At 46.8% G+C, this 25,681-nt stretch overlaps 1 protein-coding gene across 4 annotated transcripts in view; it reads right to left on the bottom strand.

Moving 5' to 3' along the window:
* Positions 1 to 25,681, bottom strand: part of SRGAP3 (SLIT-ROBO Rho GTPase activating protein 3) — a 238,788-nt gene that overhangs the window by 36,399 nt on the left and 176,708 nt on the right. For 3 of the 4 annotated variants that reach the window (XM_079795105.1, XM_079795107.1, XM_079795106.1), the window contains 7 exons: positions 22,368 to 22,496; positions 19,245 to 19,466; positions 16,485 to 16,586; positions 13,947 to 14,144; positions 12,742 to 12,826; positions 5,537 to 5,564; positions 493 to 595 (listed from right to left, as the gene is read on the bottom strand). In XM_079795105.1, the coding sequence (XP_079651231.1) occupies positions 493 to 595; positions 5,537 to 5,564; positions 12,742 to 12,826; positions 13,947 to 14,144; positions 16,485 to 16,586; positions 19,245 to 19,466; positions 22,368 to 22,496 (867 nt within the window). The remainder of the gene's footprint in view (positions 1 to 492; positions 596 to 5,536; positions 5,565 to 12,741; positions 12,827 to 13,946; positions 14,145 to 16,484; positions 16,587 to 19,244; positions 19,467 to 22,367; positions 22,497 to 25,681) is intronic. The other variant, XR_013814851.1, reaches the window with a different exon arrangement.

The raw sequence follows: 25,681 nt of genomic DNA, 5'->3' as shown, positions 1-25,681 counted from the left end.
GTTTTGTCACACAGATTTTGTTTCCTTTGCTGGTATAGTCTTGACTAAAAAATAAAATCACACTGTTGCCTGCAGGGATTTTCTTTGTGTTGCTTCCAACCAAGCTCTTCTTGGGAGACGTGGGTGTGAAGCGAGGCAGGGGTTTATCTGACTGTCCCTTCAGCTAGTGAGGACCACAGTTCCAGAGCAACAGCATGGGGCTGGCAGGGAGCACCATGCTGGCATCTCAGCCCCACATGGACTTCACCATGATCTTACCCCTGAGAATCACAGCAAGGCACTGGTCAGAGACAAAAGCAGCTCTGATTAGAAGCCCTCACTGAAGCTAAGCGCAGACTGCAGGGAGGAACTAGTTCGCCATAGCGCCAGGTCAAGGGCACAGGTGGAAAGTTCTGGTAGGTGGGGGCAGGGCTGCTGGCCGAGGGGAGGAGGTGGAGAAAGGCTGCCGTTACATTGGGCATATTCGCGGACTCTGCGGCTCCCAACAAGTACCTTAATGAACGCTTCCATACAGCCGTTAAATAGTTTATGGTTACACACTGAGAGAGGCCTAGGTCTCCTCATTTTCTGTGGTTTAGGGGGAAGACAGGGGGGCCTAGGGGAAAACGGAACAAAAGAAATCAAGAAAGTAACCAATGTAAACATACAACTGGGAAAGATGCTTTTAAAACCCACGACCAGAGGAGAACACAAAATGCAGATGGAAGCCCCTGAACCCCTGCACAGTGGCGTCCAATGCTCCATCGGAAGGCCTTTGGGTGTTTAGGGGATCTTAATTTACCCCAGTGTCAGGCAGGAGCAACACTCGTGTAACACAAATGCATTCTAAATCGTAGCGGGGAGATAGTATGCGTCTGGGAAACCACTGAACCTCCATCAGAGGCTGTCATCCTGCAAAGCTGACCACGTGGAGGGGGACTCAGGGGAGAGATGGAATCTGTAGCCCGAGAAAGCAAGAGACTTCCAAAGATGATTGGAAGGGTTAATTTTCATTATTTTGGCTTAAATTTATCACCAAGTCTCAACTCCCAACGTACCAGGGCACTGATCTTCCTAATGCCTCTTGGCATTTCAAATGCACTTGACTAATCTTTATTCCATTGATCTAAGAGCCAGGCAATTATTATTCTCATTTTAGAGATGAAGAAACTGATGCCAGGAGGGAGGCTGCAGTTTCTTTGGGGTCCTGGGGTGACCCAGGATGATGATCATATCTTGTCCTTCAGTCAAGTACACTTCGATTACAGCACTTTCAACTCCATTACCACACTTAACGTCAGCTCAATCCTGTATGTACAGCCTCCTTTCAAAGAGGCAAAAACAGACCTAGAGAGGGGAACTGGCAGAGCCAGGCCCCAAACCCAGGCCTCTTTAGCTCCAAATCCAAGATTTTCCCCACTGAGGCAGTCATGGAGCCTGAGGACACTTCATTTCCAGCCAAGGACTTGCCCCTCCCATTAACCCTTGCCAGTGGAGGACCCATAGGGTCAGGTTGAAAGTGTCTTGCTTTGCTTTAGGATCTCCAGTCCCTGTGCTCCACTCTTGGCCACAGGGAGGGGAAACCGCAACACAGTCCACCAGGAACAGTGAAACAGCCACAAACACTGGACCAGTTTCCAGAGTTGCTCACCATGCATATGCCTGGGTTGCTTATTTGCTCATCTTCGCCACCCAAGTTGGCCTGACTCATGCTGCCAGCCTTCCAGGGCAAAGGGCTCTGAGGTTAGGAGGAGGGCCCCCACATCCAAAGAGGCAGCTCATTTTCAAATGGCTCGGTTCACAATTTGGGAAACAACAAGTAGGGACCCAGCCAGGCACAGATAATGTCCACACAGGATGAGCAAAGACCTGGTCCCCAGGCCTTGATTGAGTTCTGTAAATGGGCAAGAAATCGTATGGGCTTTGGAGCCAATCCAGGCGAACGAGAGTCATGCTGCCTCTGCCCATTGGCCTTGTGCGTGTCTCCTCAATAGCCCAGCCATCCTAGAAGCGCTAACCAACTTCTCCTCGGCGTTTGAGTATTGAGCAAATGCTGCTAGCTCCAGGACATGCATGGGCAAAGACACAGCTGAATCCACATATCATGCCACCCAAACACTGGAACCAAAATAACAGCACAGACCAAAATTTTGAAAAGAAACAACAGGCAAAATTATTTCGAGCCCATCTTGGATCTTTTGTCAATTTGGTTAGCTAAGTCCATGTCATTTCTGTTTTGTAAGTTATTTATTTTTAAGGATGTGGGTATATAGGGCTGGTATTTCTTACAATAGATCTGCTTTTTAATTTCCAAATTCAAAACAGAGTGCCAAAAAATGTGACACAGGGCCATAGGTTTCAAGTCTGGAAATTTGGAATAACTTGAGGATAGCAACTTTGCTAACTTGTCCTCATAGTGATTTGCATTTCTGTTTTTGCACATTCTCAGGTCATTTCCTTATCTCACATGGTATTATACCCTCACAACAATGCTGTGAGTTAAGTAAGAATTATTAAACCCACGTTAGACATAAGGCAAATGAGCTGATGAGAGATTAAGAAACTTGCCCTCAGTCATGGGAATGAATAGAAGTCAGCTCTTCCTACTCCAGGTTCATGTGTGAGTGCAAAACTGGGAAACTGATTTTATTACAGAACATTCAGCAGTAGCATTAAATTATCTATTAACTCCCATGGTCAGCGAGAGTATAGACTCTTAATGCAGGTGTTGGACACCCCATATCAAAATATCCAGGTGCCCAGCTGGTGGATTTCCTTAAAATAAGTCCTAAGGATATTTTTTTCCTTTAAGTTGATAAAATGGAATAAAGGGAAAATAGGATACTTTTCCCCATTTCTCCTACAAAAATCCACAAAAACCAAGGACTGTTGGAATCACAGGGATTTCTTTCTGTGTGTGTGCTCTGTGCACTGACTGGAATCTGACAAGGAAACGTAGCTATCCCAACTTTGCATGACACCAAATAGATACCGACTTACTGAAATGCTGGGTGGGGCACAAAGTGGGGAGCAGGGGGGCAGCTCAGCCAAGGAAAGTGGGGCAGCCTAAGCCTTCCATCTCTTCTGCTGCTCAGTTGCAGAGCAAAAAGGAAAGAAAGAAAGAGAGGCAGGGAAAACGGGAACAGAGAAAGCCACAGAGAGGAAGAAAGAGAAACCAGAGACCAATGTCCCCTTTCTGCCTTTCAACCAAGATGAAAATTAACATAAGCTGGCAACACAGCACTTGGCCTCAAAATTACTGTGACCAAAAGGACGGTGATTGGAGTCTTCCCTAGATAACTCAATGTACATGGGTGTCAACGTCCAAATATTGCAGTTCAATGGTGGTCACGCTCTTGGAGGCTGTGCATGGGTGTGCACTGGGTTGTATCTGTTTGGACAGAAATCTCCAGTGATTTCACCTCTAATCCAGACCACAGGGGCAAATCAACCTGGATTAGGGAAGACAGTCTTTAGTGTGAATGACCAAACCTTACACTTGCATCTGGCTTTGACATTTACCATATACTTTTCAAATGCATTATTGTGTCTGTTCAGCCTAAATTACAGGGCTATTATGAATATGGACTATCATAAGATAAGGTTCTTAAGTATGATAAAAAGCTCATGTGCAAAAACTGGTCTATCTATACAAGGCCAGCTGTGACTTGGCTGAGGGGACCTGCTCAAATGATTATCCACAATGACACTGACCTTGGACAGGAAACCACAGGAAATAGAGAGCCACAGTATAGAAACATCTCACCCAGGGCCTTTCAGATTAACTTAAAAACCATTACCAAGTTGACAATTCATTGCACAATAAGTTAAAAATGATTTGTGAAAGTAAGGGGAAGCTTTTAGTTTACTAACAAAGTTGCCTTTGACCTTGGCCAAGGACAAGAGCACAGAAGGTTGGGGTTTCAATATATGCAATGTGTCTGAGTGGGAGGCCTAGTAATCCTAACTTGGGTTTCCCAGGTGCTAGGTCAAAGAGGGTATGGAAGACAACATCTTGGTGGGCTTCATTAAAAAGCAAAATATCCACCCCCACCCCCCAAATAAAAAAACAACCCTCAACTTTTCTCTGAGGCAGATCCTGGGACCTGGCCAAGGACTGATTACAGCTCTCTCCTGCAACAATCTTCTCCCACGTAAATTCTAGGAATTCACAGGAAGTGAGGAACAATTCAATTCATCCCCCATCTATTTTACCATTTGTAAATTTTGGTGTAAAATGTGGCTTCTGTTGTTTTGGGACTATGATAACACCCTCTGCCAGAATGAATGAATGAATGAATAAATAAATAAATAAATAAATTGTCTGTTTCTACAAGTTCCTTAGAAAGTGACCCTGCACATCTGCTGACCCTTGTGCCAGAGGTCCTTGCCTGGCATAATGAATCATCCAGATGTTCTCAGACCTCTGGGCCTAGAGGGACAGTTGCACAGGCTAAGCTTCTGGACAGCCCTGTGTCTCCACCATCCTGGGCCTGGCAAATTGAAACCTCCAGGGCTTTCCAAGCCTCTTCCCAGCCAATTCCCTTCCAGATGAGGAGAGAGTACAGGGTTCATCCTCCCTCCTGCCAAGTATGACAGCTTTCCAGGATTCTGGATCACAGGGAAGAATTTGTGGGGAAAGGATGTGATCAGGTCACCAGGCCCAGGATGAGGCACCTGATGGAAAAGGGCAGGCCTCTAGGTCATGGCTGAATGCATGTTGGGCAGTAGGAGAGCTATTGCTGGGAGCTCCGAACAGACGGGCTCTAAGAACAACCTGGGCAATGACAGGCCTGCTTATGGATCTAAACTCTGAAAGTGGAGAAATGGTCCAGTCGCTGAAGTCAGCCGTCAGCTACCAGCTGCTGAGTGGAAAGTGTTCACTGGCTCTGGTCTGCTCAGGGGAAAGCGCAAAGGGTAATGCTGAGCAAGCTGGAGAGAAAGCAGAGTTGCCCGTTTGTTATTTTCACAAGGGACTCCCCATCCAAGTGCGGGTGAGGCCCAAAGCCAGGGTTCAGGGCGTCTGCGCACGCTTATGTGGGTATGCGCATGCATATGCCCAGATGTGTGCAATTCCAGCCAAATCCAAAGCCTTGGCAAATGCGGACCCTAGGCTGGGCCCCCCAGCTCAGCTGGGCAGTTTGCTCAGCAGCCATATAACAGATAGGAAGACAAGTCAACCGCTACCACACAGCCTCTGGCCTCTACTGGTTGCCCTCAGCCACTGCAATACATATTACTGCCCCACTGGATGGCCAGTGCCATGGACGGGGGGATAGCCCACTGACCCATAACAGCTCTGAAAACACCCTCCCCATCACCAGCTTGCAGGGGGCATGGCTTCCATCTAAGGCTAGAAGCAACAGAACAGCCACAAAAACACCATCCCCTCGGGACAGTAGGGAAGAGCTGTCCCGCTCTCAGAAACCCCAGCCCATCTGAGCTCTCAGCAGAGTCTGTTTTCCACCTTCCCTTCCCCTCCTCTCCTACTCCTCCCACTTCCTTCCCTCCCACCGCAGGGTGATAGGTGAGAGAAAACAAGATGCCCAGCTCTTACCTGGTTGTGCCACAGTCTGCTCTTTCCCCTGGAAAGAAAGGTATATATTGATGTTTAGTTGTTTTTTTAACCAGAGAACATTCTTTTTTTTTTCTAAAAACAAAAAATAACTGGTCTTGATTATTTGTGAAATGAAGAACAAAACCATGCCTAAGGTATGGTCTGTTGGAAAGAACTGCCTGTTATCACATCCCAAGTACCTCCTATTGGTGGGGCTATGTTCACATACATTTCGTTTTTATTGTTCACATACATTTTTTTCAGTGGTTCTCAAACTACAGTCTGTCCCACCTGGGACCCTTACTAAAAATGCAGGTTTCTGGGCTCTCGCATGGGCCTCCTAAGTCAGAATCTCTGAGATAAGAACCCCTGAATCTACATTTTAACAAGCACCCCAGGGGATTCCCTCTGTACACTAAAGCCCGGTGACTGTGCATTGCTTTATATCAATAACGATTTAGTGGCCCTGAAGTGTATCAGCCACAAGATACTTACTTGTTGTTCCTCAGCCCTGCTACCCCCTCCCATCCCTGCTGCCTTCATTCATAGCTGAGGACCTGCTCACTTCCTTCCGTGGAAAAGAAAAATCAGTAAGATGGGGTCTTGGTGTTACCTCCAAGAGACCTGCCCACCTACCTGCACCCACCCACTCACCTGCTACTTGCTGGCCCTCCTGAGGAAGCATCCTGCTTCTGCCAAAGCCCAGGCTTCTCCCTGTGCTCTGGGTCCCATCCCTCTACCTTTCTCAGGAGCCCTGTTCCTGCAAGTGCCTCCTCTCTCTCTAGCTAGCATTACCTATCCCCTCTCTTCTAGATCATTCCATTCACATATAGACATATTCTGGATATGTATATGCTAGCTTTTTAACTTTCCTTCTAACTACGTCCACATTTCTCAGCTCTCCGTACAGCAGCACTTCCCGAAGGAGCTGTCAGTCACTGTCCCTCCTCCCTCCCCAACTGCAGTGGCTTCTGTCCTCACCACTCCATGGAGCCGGCTCTGCCTCTGCGTGGCTGAGTCCAATGCCCTTTCTGCTCTTATCTGACTTCTCGGCACAACTCAGCTCATTGCTCCCTTCCTCTTAGAAGCGTACTCCTCTTGCTTTGCATGGATCCACACTTCCCAGGTTCTTATCTCGGGTGTCCTTCCTACCCTCCAGGCTGTTCCTCAGTTTCTCTCGTTGTCACCTCCTCATCTGCCCACATCCAACCTCTAAATGTCGGAATGCCCCCAGAACATATACCCGCACCTCCTTCTCTTCTCTTTCTGTGCACCCTCTCTAGGTGATCTCAAATGCTTACTGAGGATTCCCTAATCTTATCTCCAGCTCCCATACCCCCCCTGGACTCCTAGATTGCCCCCATTTTAATTTTGAACAGTTTTACTGAGGTATAATTTATATATCATAAAATTCACCCACTTGAAATACACTTCAATAATTTTTAGTTAATATTCCAAGTTGTGCAGCCGTCACCTACAATTCAATGTTAGAGCATTTCCATCACATGAGAAAGATCCCTGGTGCCAATTCACAGTCTCTCCGTCTTCTTACCTCAAGCCCCTGGAAACCATGAATCCACTAATCCACTCTCTGCCTCTACAGATCTGCTTATTCTGGACATTTCTTACAAATGGAATCATGAAAGATGTGGCCTTTTGCATTTGGCTTCTTTCACTAAACCTAATGCTTTTGAAGTCCTTCTATACAGCATGATTCAGTACTTCATTCCTTTCATGGAGCAGGAGCAGACCTCTAGGCCATGCTGTCCAATGGGAATATAATGCAAGCCATAATGTCTAGTAGCCACATTACAAAAAGTCAAAAGAAACAGGTGAGATTAATTTTAATAATATATTGTATTTAATCTAACACATAAAAAACATTATGATTTCAACACAGATCAACATAAAAATAAGATATTTTGTATTCTTTGGAGGGGGCACTAACTTTGAAATCTGGTGTTCACTTTACACATTTCAGTTCAGACTAGCCACGCTTCAAGTGCTCAATAGCCATGTGGTAGTGGCCACCATATTGGACAGCACAGCTCTAGACTCTAGAACCCCATCCAGCAGTCACATGAAGGGACTTTTTAAAAGGAAGAACCGAGCATTTATTTTCCCTATAGAAAACAATGCTGAATGGAGCTAGGGAGAGATATAAGGGGAGGAAGAGAGTAACAGAGATCTGAAAATAGAACTTAGAACAAACCAAAACACAATTCCTTAATTCCTGATCAAAGCCACAAGCAGTCACAAGAGTGACTGAAGCTGGTTGAAGCTGGTTGAACTGGAGCCAGACCAAAGCAGAAGAATAGAAAAGTCAGGTAAAACAAACTTGATTGTGTGTCTGGGGTCTGGGGCAACTTCCTATCAGACACCAAGCTGAGGAGAATTTTCACGTGGACCCAAGACCCTGAGTAGGAGCCAATGGCAACCCATGAAAGGGCTGAGCCAGCGGCCTGCGCTGACTGTGAAGGGGACCCAGGGGGAGTTTCCTGCTCCACCTCCTCCATGTATTCCCCGCACCTTTGCACGTGCTGTTCTCTCGGTCTCAACACTCTTTCCCCAGTTTTTCAGGTGACTGATGCCTTCTCTTTTCAGCCTCAGCTTAACCAGCACCTCCCCTTTGAGGCCTCTCTGATCACCCAACCTAAAGCAGGCCACCCCATTGCTGCCCCTCCCCCTACTGATCTCAGGCCAAATTTTCCATTCATGGCACTTATCACAGTTATAATTCTTTGTAGTTTGTTTACTGTTTGAGGTGTCTCTTCCCCATAAGGGCAGGAACCTTGTCTGTCTTGTATACATAGAGGATGGACAGATGAAGGGACAGACAGGGCATGGAGGGAAGGGATCAGAGGGTTAGGTCCTGTGGTGGAAGTCCAGCACACACTCAGGCAGCCTTTCCTCTGGTAAGGACTCTAATACACACTCAGCTTTAGACCACACCCCAGCTCTCAAGAACCCCATCACCAGCATCTTTTGGAGTCTGTTGTCTCAACTTCTAACAAATATCAGAAATAAAAAATGCTCTGCCCTTTACCTTCTGAGACCTGTTGAGATTAAAAAGAAATATTTTATACTCAGTGGCTCAGTCATTTTCTAAAAGGTCAGACTGCCTGGTCCTGGTGGACACTGTGCTCAGTAATGCACGATTAAATCTTGGCCTGAAAGGTTATGTCCCTTCCCTTTAATAGACGATGCACCATTCATCCTTGAGGGGCTCTAGTAAATTGCAAAACCATCTGTATCTTGTGTGTAAGCCCTGGAGATTACAGACTACCCAGAGCAATAAAAAGGTCAAAGATCTAAGACTCAGAGATGATAAACTAAGAATTTTCTGGCCAATAAAACAGCATAGCAACAACCAAAGGCATATAAGGGTGGGCGCTCTTGCTCCCAAGATGTGGCAGTGATATTATTTATAACAAGAATGCCAATTTGTGGGGCACACAGGAGCTTTTTTATTTATGTGTCTGGAATTGATCATGTTCAAAAATTCACTTCTAAGTGAAGGTGACCCAAAAGACTTTGTGTTTCCCCTAACTTATGAGAATAGAATGCTGGCAAAGCATTCAACATAATACTTTATTTCATTAAAAAAACTCACACAATTGTATTTTTTCAGGCAAAGTACTCCATTTGGCCCCATATTTCTCCCGTTTTCAAAATTTCCAGATTGCTCCTCCCCATGCAAAATAGCTCTCATATGAAATAAGGCCACTGATGCAGGTCTAACCCTCTTCTTGCCCCACGCTTAGAAGGGCTTCCTACTGAATGGAAGCCAATGCACTCAGGTAAAGGTGAACCATCCATTGATACTTGGAAGAATGAAATTAGCCAAACTTCTCAGCTCTTTGGCCTGCTTATTCCATGCCTCCCCTTGCCCAATGGGCAAGAACTTTATCAGTCTAAGTTGGTGCAAATTCTCCTGGTTGAAAAGTCTCCCTTTCACCCAATGTCCTAAGCATCCACATACACCTTTATCATGCACTGAACAACAACAACAAAAAGATTTGGTCTCGGCTTCAGTTTTTTTCATTAATTCTGTAATTTATTAACTTTAGTTAATAATAATGTACCAATATTCATTAATTGTGATAAATATGCTGTACTAATGTAAGGTGTTAATAATAGGGGAAATCGGACATGGAGTACATGGGAACTCTGTACTTCCTTTGCAACTTTTCTGTAAATCTAAGACTAATCTAAAACAAAAACAAAATTTTTATTAAAACGCCCCCATCTCAGTTATCGAAAGGAATACAGTGGCTTCCCCACTGCTGGCTTACTAGAGAACAGGACAGTGGTGAGTCTTCTAGATGGCTCTTTCTCAGCTGCCCTTATACTTCAGAAGCTACGTTTTCCTGCAGTTTCTTGTTGCTATTCAGCTCAACACTCAGAGAAAGGACTGGTAAATCACATCTCAGAGCAAGGTGTGTCTAAGGGCTCAATAAACTTGCAAGACCGGTGAGGAAGAATCAGTTGTTTCTTCGTTTCCTCCCACCCCTCTACATGCTGCCCATCCTGACATTTCAGTATTGGGCCAGGTGAGTGGGGCCATATGAATTTTTCTTTTTTGGAGTTATTCCAAGCAAAACTCTTATTAGTAGTATTTCATTAAGGCCATTCAGGTTGCATCTGAGATCACTCATGGGGGAGCTAGAGAGAAGCACTTTCTCATCTGGGATCTTATTTTTTCAAAGAATATCTAGTTTTCTAAACCTAGGGCATCTGATCTTGAAATTAAAGTTAAGTAGCCACCAACTCACATGTCACACACTCACCAATCTCCTCTCTAGGACTTTCTGCCTCTTTTACTCCATTCCTGCTGTGGTGTTTCCCTCCTTGTTTCCCACACTCCTCAATGGCCCCACTCACCTGGCCCAATACTGAAATGTCGGGATGGGCAGCATGTAGAGGGGTGGGAGGAAACGAAGAAACAACTGATTCTTCCTCACCCTTTCCCCTCAAGTCAGTGAATTTTGACAAATATATACACCCATTTATAACCACCACCCAAATCAGGATACAGGACATTTCCATCCTTGCCCTTCCCCTCTCCCCCCCCCCCCCCCCCCCGGCCCAAAGTTCCCCAGCCCTCACCAGCTAGAACACACTGAGATAATCTATGGTGATAGAAATCATAGCAGTGGTAGCTTGGGGAATGACTGCAAAGAGGCACAAGAGACCTTTTGGGGTGATGGAGATGATCTGCATCTTGATGTGAGTGGTTATACCTGGGCGTATATGTCTATCAACACCGATTTCTATACATAAAATGGGTGCATCTTATTGTATATATGTTACATATGAATAAAGTTAATTGAAAAATTTCCATTGGTGTTAGTTTTAAAGCCCTGGTTATTCCTCCAACCCCTAGCTATTCACCTTCCTTGAAGCATTTCCAGTTCTCCTGGGCCCATGGTGATCTCTTCCTCTCCTGTCTCATTGCCCTCAGAATCCGTGCTCTCCACTTGGCAATTCATCTAATCTTTCTGTGTGACAATTTTATTGTTATTTAGCTTTTTATGAATTCATGATCTGTCTCCCAGCCAGATTATAAATACCTTGGGGCTGGGAAATCCATTTCCTTAAAGCATGGGGGTCACAACTGCTGGAGATCCAGCAGCCCACTTGATAGCTGCTGAGTGGACAGTATAAGGGAGGTCTTGTGTGGCCAGAGCACAGACACTGGGATGTGCACCCACAAGGAGAAAAGAATGATCTAGTAAAGGGCAAGGACATGCTGTGGATGGCAAACACCCAATGAGCCAATGAGAGCCAGCCCTGTGCCCCAGCACAGCTCATTTTGTAATGCTTTTCCTGCCTCCCCCCAAATCCTGGTGACCTCTAGGCCTGCTTCAAGCTGTCTCAGGATGTACTGGCCTCATCACCTTGGAAATTCCCTTCATCTCTCTCGTGTTGGCTCTCTATTTCCTGGAGTCTACGTTTTCTTTCCTTTTGGTGGAGCACACCCTTCTACTAACAGCCCTCTCCAAACAGAACACAGAGTATATCTGAGTGTGGGGCTAATGGTGCTCCAGGCAGGGCCCAGCAGCTTCAGAGACCCCAGTCAGCTCCTCTCCTACAGCTGAGCCTCACATCAGGTTCCAGGCCCACCAGAACTTGCTGTAAAACATCCTTGACCTTGGGCCCTAATTGATGTTCTGGTGACCTTTCCATTCAACATTCATTCAGTGACTATTAACTGAGAGCCAACTATGAGCCAGGCACTCTTCTAGGCACTGAGGATAAAGTGGTGAACAAAATAAGCAAGGAAGTCCCTACTTTGATTTGGGATGTGATATTGTTGAAGTGGGGTGGGGCATGACCAAAGATAATAAGCAAGTGAACAAATAATAAATAGGGTGATTTCACATGATGATGAGTAGGATGAAGAAAATCAAACAGAATGTTGGGACAGAGGTGGTGATTCCTTGAGGTCAGGTGGCAAGGAAAGCCTCACTGAGGACGTGATATCTGTGTTGTTACTGACGGATAAGGAGTCGTCCATACTGAGATCTGGAGTAAGGGCATTCTAGGCAGGGGAAGAGCATATGCAAAGGCACTGGGGTAGAAAAAAGCTCAATGAGTTTTGAACAGTGCTGAGTGTCAAGAGCACAGTAAGGAAGTAGAGAATGGCAGATGAGGTCAGGGAAGTAGGCAGGGGTCAAATGACATAAGGCCTCGTATGTTATGAGAGTCATTGGGATTTCATTCCAACTGTCATTGGAAACCTTTGGGTAGTTTTAAGCCTAGTCCTTGGGCCCCTCAAGTACCAAACCGTGCCTTACACATATGGATTTTTCTTTTTTGGACCTAGAATCCTGGACACTCCAATAGTTCCTGGCAGAGGGTATCTGCTGAAAAGCATTAATGAAGACTCCCATGTTTCTGTATTCTCACCCCAATTCCCTACTGGGGGACCTTTATCACTTTGCCTTAGACCCTCGACATAACCTAAATTAAAACCCGTGCTTTCTCCCTATTTCTGCAGTCAGACTGGACCCCTCTCAGCATTTGTACCAAGGCTATAGATTATAAACTGTAGCAGCCTACCCAGTCCTAGGAGGTGGCACCAGTACCAGGCCTCATTCTGCCAAGTGCCCTGTGTCTCAAGCTAAAACAGCTCAAGGGGCCACAACAGAACCCAGTTGGGAAGACAGCCCCTCCTCACAGGCCTCCACCACCTGACTCACCTTCACCCAGGGTCTGCTTGAGTAAGTCGTGCTTGGCCTGCAGCTTAGTGATGAGGTTACTGCCGTTCACATATTCTTTAAATTTCTGTAAGACACAAGGCACAAGGACATTACAGATCGCAGGGCCAAGTCTCCAATCTCTGCTCTCGAATGGACCTCTGGGACAGGGAGGTCAAAGGGAGAGCACGTCACCCCAAGGACCCCAGTATGGGGAAAGGGAGGCTCTGTGGCTGCTCCTTTGCTCTTCCCCATCAGACCCCCAGCTCTGCCGAGCGGCTGCCCAGTCCCGTGACTGCAGGCATTTCAGGTCAGTTCTGGGACCACAAAGAAAGCTCAGGGGAACGGGAGCAGTGAAAGGTGCTGTTGTCAGGTGAGGACTGTGGGAGCTTTGAGTAGAGGGCTTCTTCAGTCATCAAAGCTCCACTGTGCTTCTGGGTCAAGAGCAACAAAGACTGAACCATCCCTGGGGCACACGGCTGAGCGAGAGTGCTCTATCGGACCTGTCAGAGAGGACCTCGGAACAGGTCTTTCTTCATCTGGCCCCGCTCTGGAGGAGGAAGGGCTCTGCAGGCCCCAGAGACAGTCCTAGTAGAATATCCCCAACTGCACTGGGGAATCTATTTTCTTCTTTTTGCAGATGAGACGGGTAAGGCAGGCACAGAGAAGTGATGTGCCCAAGCCTCCTGGGACCTCCAGGCTGTCTCTAGCTCAGGAGCCAAGTACAATGCACTCTGAACAGTGGGGAGGGTCGGGGCCAAGTGGAATGTTAGCCATCTGGAATTTTACATGAAAGCCTGGCAACTCACCACCAATTTGCACGGATCATGCAGGGCATTGTTTTCAAAGCCTGCACCCCAATTTTAGACAACGCAACACGACAACCATCCACTAAACTTCAGGGTTGTTACTTGGGGCTTGCACTTGGCTCCATTACCATTTTCCTCTCACCCTACTGAACACTGTTTTTTTCCTAAAACAGGAAAGTTGCAATAACCATCAATTCAAGATCAATGCCGATACTATCACTGGTGATTCAATTTCTGCATTTCACAAAGCCAAGCCAGGCAACTTAATTTGGGAAGCATGTTGGAAAAAACTGTCGGTCTAACTGACCCACGTGGCTTCACTGGCTCCCACTAGCCTGGGCTGCTCTTCAGAAGTCAATGCCAGCGGGTAAGCAGACAGCAGGTTCTGGGCCCACTTACTGTAAAATAAAACATCTCTGTCTCCTGCTGGTTGGCTCTCCTTTTGGCAATGTTGATCTTGCTCATGTAGGTCTCAGAGGCAGCCGACTTTACGGACTCTGTGGACCGACTGTGTTGGAAGGCATCAGAGACATCAAAGTCCTCCACGGTCAGCATGTCCTGTAAGGTCTGCATGGTGGCATCCAGGGTTTTTCTCACCTGGGAAAGCATGTCGACAGGAAACCTTTACCCTCAGAATGCCTTTGACACCTCAAAGTCCTTTTCCTAACCATTACTTTATTTCTTCCACACAAAGCCTCTAGGAGGCAGGCAGGACAAAGATGATCATTCCCATTATATTGATGTGCAAAGTAAGGCCAGTTAGCTGGCTGGGGTGAGCACCTAGGTTGACCAATCTAAAGTCATTTTATTAGATTGCTTCAGCCAGAGAGAGCCTTGGAGAATATTGTGACGAATAAGGAACTCAGGTTTGTTTCTCTTTACCTGGTTATAGTTTAGCCCCAAACTATATGGGAGGCATGCCCCTTGAGGAAGGAAAACACTAGAAACACTCTTGGTTCTCTTAAAAATGGGGACAAAGACTGGATAAGGTGAGCGGCCATCCTCCATGAATGAACTCTCCGGCTATCTGCCACCTGAGTCCTATCAAAACCTTCACAGAAAAGAGAACTTCGAGGAAGAGAGATAGGGAGACACCACAGTCTAGTCATTTCTCCAGAATCCTGACTTCTGCCTTGGGATTGAGTGGGACCCCTGGAAGGCTACACATGCAAGGCCCACGAGCCCTCACCTCACTATACCCCGTCACTGATTTGAGCTTAAATGGCAAACCCTATAATTTGATGGAGCGTCATTCCAAAAACACTCACAGGAGAAACTGTACCTACATTCACTGCTAAATTACTGTTGCTCAAAGTCTCTTGTCACTCAGGTCTCAACTTAAATGTCACAGTCTACATCAGAATGAAACCACCACAGCTGGGCTTTCCATTTGTACCCTCCCAGTGGTAATCCTGTGCCACCAGCTGCATGGGAGGTATGCTGACCATGGTAAGTGGTGACATCAGGCTCCCTGACTACAATTTTTAACTTAGTGCCTATCTCTGTCTAATAATCTGCATACTCATTATTTATTAGTTTGTTTTCTTTTGTATTTTGATTACTATCTCTCTTTTCTCAGTAGAATATAAACTCCATGAGAGGAGGTTCTATGATGTCTTGTTCACTCACTTTACTCTGCATTTTAGCACAATGTTTAGCACATAATATATGCTTAAGAAATACCTGAATAAGTATTCATTGAATAAAAACTTGTTGCATGAATACATTAACGACTCAGTTCTTTCTAATATAGCCTGACAGAAGCTCAGGTCCCAAATCAAGAATTCCATGACCATGAACAGCCTCTACAGAGGAACACTTGCTTCATTCTTTCTGTGGCCCTAATTTCCAATTTAAATTCCATTAACATTATTATCCATACACTATTCCATGTAAATACTTTAAAATACTTCGGGGAAAGATGTAGGCAGGAGTAAATAAAGAAAACACTCTGTTCATCTCCTCTGTCTTCTCAGGTTTGAAAAACAAATATATAATTTGTCTCCACAAAACCTCCCCCCAGGGACTGCTTTGATTCATCATCATCTTGAGTGACAGTCTGTCTCACATTCATGTTCATCCTACTTCTGTCCTTTATGAAGACAGAGTGAACCGCCCTCTCTGCCAGGATAGCCCTCTTGAGATGTGAAGACAGGACCCTGGCTTCCATCGCCTGCTGTGACTGCACTTCTCAATGAAAAACCTGTCCACGATATCTAGTGACACTCCCCACATCCTGGTGTCCACCAGTTGGTTGACATCCTCCCCGCATGGAGGCATCCAGGCTGGAATAGAATTTTTCCCACCTAGCCTCATCAGTCTACATCAGAATGAAACCACCACAGCTGGGCTTTCCATTTGTACCCTCCCAGTGGTAATCCTGTGCCACCAGCTGCATGGGAGGTATGCTGACCATGGTAAGATAGAAGTTCCTTGGGGCTCAGAATCCATGACACATTTAGTGTGCCTGGGGTTGTTTATTTAATTGTATACATTAAAATACCTATTATTATTTCTGATGATAAAAATAACATAAATAACATTACAGAAAATAGAGAAAAGCACACAAAAAGAAAACAGAAATCACCAATAATCCACAACCCAGACATAACCACTATTTACATTTGGAAGTATTTCCTTCCAGTCTTTTTTCTATGCCTATGAATACACACAAATACATATGCACATACTCTAGTCTACCTGAGTTATGATAATACTGAACATAAAATTTTACTTTCTCTTTGTGTTTCTTTAACTCAGCATCTTGTGAGCATTCCCCCTGAAAGATTCTTTGTGTGCATGATTTTAATGGTTGTGTGAAAGTCCATCTTACAGATGAACCCTAATTTCTTATGTATTCTTTGGTGAATGTGGACTCTCCAGAACAAGTTAGGCCTTTGTAAGGAAATCCCTTATAGGGCAGAGGGGTTCACTCACCTCCTCATTCTCTATCTTGAGAGTGGCCAGTCTGGACTGCAGCTGGTGGTACCGCATGAGTAATTCTGTCTGGACGGGCTGCTGAGCGCTGACCTGGCACACCTGTAGGAAAAACAGCACCCACTTGCGGTCACCCAGTGTCCTCATCATCTGTGTGGAGTTAGGGCAGGAGCTATCTTTATATATAAAAGGCTAATATGCTAAGTGTTTGACCATCCAACCAGTCGCTATGACATGCACTGACCACCTGGGGGCAGATGCTCAATGCAGGAGCTGCCATGATGCACACTGGCCATTTACAAATTGACCTGGCGCCGACAAAGCAACACTCAGCTTCCCCCAAGTGGGACACAGGCCCCGCCACCACCCTGGAGCAACAGCCCACCAAATCACAGCCAATGCCGCTGAGACCCTATGGCACAAAATGCGGCCCACAGCCCAGCCCAGCCTGGAAACGGTCGCTGTGGGCACTGGGTAATGATGTCACGTAGCAACACCCGGCTTCCTCTCCCTAGTGACGATTAGCCTCCTTGCAGTTTTTTCAGCCCAGGAACATGACTTGCTTTATAGCTAGGTGGAAACATTTCACACTGTAACCAAATGTCTGTGAAGCATTTTCCCGTGCTTCATCTCATTTGATCCTCATAGAAGTCCTGGAGTAAGTAGATAGGAGACTTGATGGAACCCTATTTTCTTTTCATTAGCCAGAAAATGGAGATTTAGAAAGTTTAGAAACTTGACCTGACTGAAAGAAGAAATGGTGGACCTTGAAAATGACTTCAGGTTTTCTCACTGCACAGAATATAGTCAAACACTGCTGCAGTTAAATATTTTACCCTTTGTTCTCCCTGCGTGATCTACAATAATAATCAGCTTCATGTTGATGTTTACTGCTGTGTTGCTGACAATTACCTGAAAGAGAAGTTGGAGTGCTTCACTGGGCTGGAAAAAGTTTAGCTACATCAGAAAGCAGGTCTAATTAAGCAAGTTTATTCTATATCTATAAAAGGCTAAGTTGACTCGCGCATGCACAATACATATAAAGCTCTCGCTGGTGCCAATCACATGCGTGTTTCGATCTGTCATTGTCAATTGTCAATTTGGTTGACACTTCTACTATAGAGAAAGGGCAAATAGTGATATTAAAATATTTCTTCTAATTAATTTCCTTTCAATGTGCACGAATCTGTGTACTGGACCACTAGTCACTAATATCCCTATCAGATGCTGAGGAAACAGGCTTAGAGAGCTTAAATGACTTGCCATAGGTAACACCACTTATACCTGGTAACACCTGATGGGAACCAGGGGCCACCCTCTCTAATTGCAAGGTGTGGCCTCTCAGTTATGGTCTTCTACACTGTGCCCTCTTGAGGGTTTACTAAGAGCTCTGACATAATCTCATAAAGTGAGACTAGTTAATTTCCAGGCAGGAAGTTATGGTAAGAAAGCAACCACCTAAAAGAAGCCAATGGAAAGAACGATGAATGGGGAACAATGATCCAGGTGCTCCTATTTCTCAGCAGGAAGATGCTTCAGAGAGGCAACTGTGAGGTGATTGCCTCTCACAGACCATCTTCCCCAGCAGGTAGATTGGGTGAGAGGTGGAGGAGAGAAAATGTGGAGAGAAATATTGTTCTCCCTACATCCATTCCACCCAGGGCTCTGTCACCACCTGCAGCCTGGGCTGCCTGGGGTGACTCAGCTGAGATCACAAGGAACAGCAGGGCTCTGTTATTTATTAGTGATTTACCACTAACTAGGCAACCCAAACTTTGCAGTCATCAGTAGTAAACATGAGGTCAGAATTTTCAAGGCCAGATAAAAGGGTTGGACATGAGGGATGGGGCAGGTGTTGCAGAAAGCCCTACATAGGACTCTCCTTTGCAAATGAAGAAAGTGAGTAGAGCCACCTGGAGGGTCCAGCAAATGCTCTCTGCTAAGGAGCTTCCTTGTCCCTTCCCACCAAGCAAGTTCAGTGGATGGCCCAGCTGAGCTCTCACAAGATCCAGAGGCTGGTGGGGTCTTGTGCACTATTGGTCTGGGTCCCCCGAACTCCCACGTACATAGGTGGATATGTCTAGGTGGAGGGACAGGGGCCACTAGGACAAAGTTCTGTGCACATATCCCTGAGGTAGAGATAATGGAGATGGGGAGGCAGATATGATGTCTTGTGGCTATCTCTTCAGTTCTAAGACTAAGGCCTGAGCCCCAGAGAGAGGGGGGAACTATTTGCATAAACGATTTTGTGAAACTTGGGTAACTAGAGTGCTTCTTTGGGGCCAGTGACCAGTGCCTTATCCTCCCTCCCACCCCAGAATATAGCAAGAATCTGAGCAGCACCAGCACTGAAGGAAACGCAGTTGGTGGTATGCCTCCTGTAGTGGAGGGCAGGCAGTGCCCTCGAGAGGACATTAGCCAGAGTGGCTGTGATGAGGCCCAGACTCCAGTGATTGAAGGGAAGAATGTATGCAGATATGGGACTCTCTTGGGCTATACTAGAGTAACTGGGAGGGATTCTAAGGAGCACTAAGGTCCTGCAATTCTGCGGGTGGAGAACTTGAGCCAGTAAGGTTAAGGTATTAGTGGTAAACTCCTTGGCTGGGAAAGCCCTTGAACCAAGAACTTGACCCCAGGCCTCTGAGATAAACATGCTGCATGTGGATTGGAGGCTGATGGTCCCCTCCCACCAATGTTCTGGGAGCACGTGGGGGAACAGACGGAAGCAGTCTCAAGCACGGGCTCCTGGGAGGAACCTACCTCATCCCCCATGTGGGGCTGGAACTCAAACTTGAGTGGAGGACAGAAGACCTGGTTGTACATGTCCATGACCGTGTGCTTGTCACTTCTGGAATCCAGGTTGTCCACCGCATTCTCAATAACATCCAGCCCCTCGTGGCGAGAGGTCTCCAGGTTGTACTCGGCTGAGAGGTAGGTCCGGAAGGTGCGGGCCAGGCTGGCATGAAAGCCCAAATCACAGCACTTGGAGACAGGCACACAACAGAAGGGTGCAGGTGAGGGCTGTGACGTGAAGGTGGGGACCACAAGTATTTCCTGTCCCATCATGATGACCTTTCATTCCATAGTCAAAATCTTTCATCCTGGGGGCCCTTGTGCATTTTGGAACCCTACCACACAAATCACATTAAACCCTTCAGGGAGACTTGGGGATTGCAATTTGGGCAACAGCAGAACTTCTCTCAGCTTCCCAAATTCACCACATTCTTTCTCATCTCCAGGCCTTCTCACATGCATTCCCTCTGCCATGCATACTCTTCCTCTCTCTTCCTGCCTAAACATCCTTCCTTCAGGTTTTAGTTTAGAGGTTACTTCCTCCAGGAAGTCTTCTTTGATGTTCTCCCCACTCAGAGTTTACATCTGATGTCCCTCCTCTAGGGGACCACATCTCTCTCCAGTTCCCTCATTGTGACACCTGCCTCCGTGGCATTGTGATTGCCTGTTAACATATCAGGGTTATACAGGGTAAGCTCCATGAGGGCAGAGCCACTGGCTTTTGTCTACTGTAGCACCTCAAGACCTAGAATGAGCAGCTGCTCAATAAACATGAGAAGCAGTCCCAGTTCTAACATAGGTGACAGAGGCTCTCCCTGATGATGCCACTCACAACAGTCTTTCTCCAAGCATGGCTGTCCTACGCAACTGGTATGGAAATCAGTGTTCCATTCTCCTTTTGCTTAAATGGCCTGATTTCTCCACTGATAACATCCCCAAGTAAAGCTGACTTGTGTATAGTGGACCCTTAAACAACTCAGGTTTGAACTGTGCAGGCTTGGAGTTTTTTCACTAAATATGCAGTCAGCCCTCCATATCCCAGCTTTCACATCCTCACATTACACCAACCGTGGATTGAAGAGAGTATTTTTGATCCAACGTTGGGAATCTGTGTAGGAGGAGGGCCAACTATATGCACTGTCCTATACCATCTATATATATAAAGAGCCAGGGTCCATAACATTCAAAACGACCGAAGGGATGACCGAAGGGACGACCGAACGCCAGGCTGCACACGCAGCAAGCTCGGGTGGGCAGGGACTGGCCAGTGGGATGAATTGCTGACCTCTTAGAGAGAGAGAGAGGCGGGGCTGATCAGCAGCCGCCCCAGGCTGCTGGCAAGGTTTTCTCTCTCTCTGAGAGGTCAGCAGTTCAGACCACTGGCCAGCAGCCTAGGGCAGCTGCTGATCAGCTCCACCTCTCTGATCAGGCCTGGAGACGCTGACTGGCATAGAAACCGACCAATCAGAACTAAATCTGGGTGAACTGTGAGGAGCCAATGGCTGCCTGGGAGGTGGAGTTTTTTACTCTGACTGGCATAGAAACCGACCAATCAGAACCTAATCTGGGTGAACTGTGAAGGCAGAACCTAAGGTGGGGGCTGAGGAGGGGTTTTAAGGGAAACAGCTGTTTGGTGTAAGGTGTACGAAAGCAGTTCAAATTTTTAATAACCAGTTTGGCAGTACAGTGCATATGGCTGGCTATCAGTCCAGATATAGGGATTATGTATTTTTGTCTTCCAAGAGCATCTCCTCCTGCTGAAAAAGGCTTTTGCCCCCATTTAAGCAATCCTATCCTATATAATCTATCTATACTAATAAAAGAGTAATATGCTAATTAGACCAGGTCAACCGGCCATCTTCTGGACGCCCAACATCCTTCTGGACAAAGCCATGGTGGTGGGGGCCAAGACAGAGACAGTTAGGGGTAATCAGGCCGGCAGGGGAGGGCAGTTGGGGGTGAGATCAGGCCAGCAGGGGAGGGCAGTTGGGGGCGATCAGGCCAGCAGAAGAGAGCAGTTAGGGGTGAGATCAGGCTGGCAGGGAAGGGCTGTTGGGGGCGAGATCAGGCAGGCAGAGGCAGTTAGGGGCAATCAGGCCAGTAGGGGAGAGAAGTTAGGGGCAAGATCAGGCCGGCAGGGGAGGGCAGTTAGAGGCAATTAGGCAGGCAGGCAGAGTCAGTTAGGGGCGATCAGTCAGGCAGGCAGAGAGGTTAGGGGCGATCAGGCAGGCAGGCAGAGGGGTTAGGGGCGATCAGGCAGGCAGGAAGAGGCAGTTAGGGGTGATCAGGCAGGCAGGCAGAGAGGTTAGGGGCAATCAGGCAGGCAGGCAGGCAGAGGGGTTAGGGGCGATCAGGCAGGCAGGAAGAGGCAGTTAAGGGCGATCGGGCAGGCAGGGAGGTGAGCGGTTAGAAGCCAGCGGTCCCAGATTGTGAGAAGGATGTCTGACTGCCGGTTTAGGCCCGATCCCATAAGCAGTGGGACATCCCTCAAGAGGTCCCCGATTGGAGAGGGTGCAGGCTGGGCTAAGAGAACACCCCCCCCCTTCCACCCCCGTGCATGAATTTCGGGCACCAGGCCACTATTTTATATAAGGGACTTGAGCATCTGCAGATACTGAGAGATGACTGTAGTTAAGTTTTGAGAGTTAAATGTTATGTATGGACTTTCCACTGAAGGGGGAGACTGGCACTCCTAACCCTCACATTGTTCAAGGGTCAACTGTAATTCTGTCTATTTTCTTTCATGTGTGGTATATGTCTGAACATGTCTGTACCATCCTGGGAAATCCCGAGGGCATGAACTGTGGACAACCACTCCCGTATCCCCAAACCCAGCCAAGGGTCTGGGCTAGAAGAGGGTACTTGGCAAGTGCACGCTGAATATGACTGCCCAACCCAACTCTGTAGGGGCTGCAACAGGCCCACTCCCATCCACAGAAGTAGAAACTAATTTCCCAGACCCCACATGCCCACTACCCTTCCCCTTCACCCTGGACCATCGGCAAAGGACAGGGGCCAGCCCCTCCTTCAGCTGATGATCTGCACCAGCCTGGTGTAGGGCCCTTCCAGTCCCAGATGCCAGGTGCTCACGTCTATCAGGTCGGAGACATCGTGGATGTAGTATTTGCTTATAGCTGCGTTGGTGGCAGCCAGATTCAGCAAGTAGTCATTCCGGGCCTTCGTGCACTTCAGCTTGTTCTCAGAATACTTTGCCTGCCTCTGGAAGAAGAAAAGAGTAGGTGTGAGAGCTGAGCCACTAATGGCAGGAATTTAGGGTTTCTTTTCTTTTTTTTTTTTTTTTTTTGGTTAATCCTCACCCAACGATATTTTTTCCCATTGATTTTTAGAGAGAGTGGTAAGGAGGGAGGGAGGGGAAGAGAGAAAGAAACATCAATGTGAGCGAGACACATCGACTGGCTGCCTCCCACACATGACCTGACCAGGTCGGGGATCGGACCTGCAACCCAGGTATGTACCCTTGGCTGGGAATCGAACCCATGACCCTTGGGTGCACGGACTGGTGCCCTCACCACTGATCCACAGAAGCCAGGGCTGGGGTTTTCTTAATGGTCACTCCATGATTAAATGCACTGTACCCCTCTGGAATACCTTACTCCGTATGCCAGCTGAGTAAGATTTGGGCTCTGTACTCAAAAAGCTCACCTTCCATTGCCCACATGTAGCCAATGACAGCACTATTCAATAAGCAGCTGCCCGTTACTGGCCTCTACCAGAGCTTGTTAATAAGACTTCCTGAGGTCTACTCACCAGCCCCCAATGGCTGTCCAAAGTATTGTGATGGGCCCTTGTGATCTCCCAAGCCCCTCTTCCTCTAGGCTCTCCCTCATTGCCAGCTTTCTCTGCCCATCCTTTAAGAGGCCAACTTCATTCATGCCTCTATTCAGACCGATTGTTCTCCCTGCCTGGCAGGCCATCCTTCCAAGTCTCTGTGTGATCTGGTCCTTCATGTCATGTCCTTCAGGTCCTTACCCAAGGTCTACGTTGAACATTTTGTGGGACTGACAAAATGGTCAGATCAGACTCTGACGGCAGCCTTGTCTAAAATGTTGCCAGCATCTCCACCATCCCTCCCTCCACCCTCTATCCCTTTTCAATTTTTCTCATTTATTTAATCTTTATTTCATTTTTAAGACTTTATTTTTATGGCAGTTTTAGGTCTATAGCAAAATTAAGAAGATGGTGCAGAGACTTCCCATATGCCCCTGTCCCACATACACACAACCTCATCCATTATCAACAACCCCAGAATGGTACATTCACTAACTATTACCCAGAGTCCACAGTTTACCCTGGGCTTCCCTCTCGGTGTTCTATATTCTTTGAGTTTGGACACCATTATAGTAGCACACAGACTAGTTTCCCTGCCCTAAAAACCTGCTGTGCTCTGCCTTTTCATCCTTTCCTCCCTCCAACCCCTGGCAACCCCTTATCTTTTCACTGTCTCCATCATTTCGCCTTTTCCAGAATGTCATATGGTTGGAATCATACAGTATGTATTGTTTTCAAATTGGCTTCTTTCACTTAATCATAGGCACTTTAATGTTCCTCCATGTCTTTGCATGGCTTGCTAGCTCACTTCTTTTTGGATCTTGAATATTTAGTCAACATTCCATTGTCTGGATTTACCACAGTTTATTTATCCATTCACCTACTGAAGGACATCTTGATTTCTCTGTTTTTCTTCAAAAGCACTTCTTACTGCCCAAAATTATATTTTTTACTTCTTTGTGTACTTGCTGATTTTCAGTGACCCCCACTAGAAAGTAGGCCCTGTGAAATCAGGGGCCCGCTCTGCCTTGCTCAGCTCTGGACCTGTAACACCCAGACCAGTCCCTGCACAAGGCAGTCATTCAGTGGTTTTCATGGGCTGTCTGGGTGTGAGAGGAGGAGAGGCCGAGCAGGCAGCCCAGGAGCAGTGTTGGCGAGGAGTCCACCTGCCTCCCTGGGGAACTGCTCCTGTTCTGGGCCAGCTGCAGGAAGGAGCGGAGTTCATGGGTTGGAGAGCTGTCCCCTTACTCCTTTCAGACTAATGAGTCCCACTGCTGGGTAAAAAAAACAGCTCTCCTTAGAGTTTTCTCCTTCATCTAAACACCCTTAAACCTTCCTTATTCCAGATTGAGTTCTCCTAGCTTTTTAGTAGAGGTGTCCCCAGAGATCCCCTCTGACCTTTCTTTCTCCAGGGTCCACTTATTCTGGGAATTTCAAAAAACATACTTCAGGTAATTACTTCCTGTACCAGCCATGCATCCAACCCTCACAGAGAGTTTTGATAACCCTGACCAGTTTGCAGGGGACTACTCTGACCCCGAGACCATTTTTAGCCCTTTATGGACTCATAAAAGTTTATACCTAGGAAGGATAGTAAAGGTATCTTAGTTTAATTCACCCATTTTATAAGTGAAGAGATAACTGAAGGGGAGAAGTAGCTTTTCCAAGGGCCAAATGGCTAATTTACATACAACTCTGAACAAAAAAATTGTTTCTACTTCTGTGGGTGGGAGTGGGCCTGTTGCAGCCCCTACAGAGTTGGGTCGGGCAGTCATATTCAGCGTGCACATGCCAACTCCCAGCCAGTATTCTCTCTACCCCTTTAAATATCCCCCCATGTTGTTCTGTAATTCCCTGCCTGTCTTTTTAAAAATATATTTTAATATTTTTTTTATTGATTTCAGAAAGGAAGGGAAAGGGAGAGAGTAATAGAAACATCAATGATGAGAGAGAATCATTGATTGGCTGCCTCCTATATGCCCCTAAATGGGGATCAAGCCCACAACCCAGGCATGTGCCCTGACCAGGAATCAAACTGTGACCTCCTGGTTCATAGGTCGATGCTTGACCACTGAGCCACACCAGTTGTGCTAAATATTTCTTTGTTTAGTATATTCACAGAGTTATATAATCATCACCACTATCTAAATTTAGAATATTTTCATCACCCCAAAAAGAAATCCTGTACCCATTAGCAGTCACTCCCTATTCTCCTCTGCCCCAGCCCCTGGCAACCACTAATTTACTTCCTATCTCTATGGATTTGTCTCTTCTGGACATTTCATATAAATAGAATCCTACCTATGTGGCCTCTTGCGATTGGCTTATTTCACTGTTTCCAAAATTTATCTATGCTGTAGCATGAATCAGTACTCTATTCCTTTTTATGACTAAACTAGAGGACCGGTGCATAAAAATTCATGCACTGGAGGGGGGTCCCTCAGCCCGGCCTGCCCCCTCTCACAGTCCGGAAGCCCTCAGGGGCAGGAGGCGACCCGGTGATCAGGGGAAGGCGACGCCCCCTTCACACCTCTGCTGCTGCCACTGCCGGCAGCGCAAGCCTCAGCCGGCCCTGGTTACCTGAGCCTCGGGCAGCCCTGGGTCGCTGGGCAGCT

The sequence above is a fragment of the Cnephaeus nilssonii genome (assembly GCF_951640355.1).
Source record: "Cnephaeus nilssonii genome assembly, chromosome: 17".
Taxonomy (NCBI): Eukaryota; Metazoa; Chordata; class Mammalia; order Chiroptera; family Vespertilionidae; genus Cnephaeus; species Cnephaeus nilssonii.
This window is presented reverse-complemented; position numbering and strand designations above follow the sequence as displayed.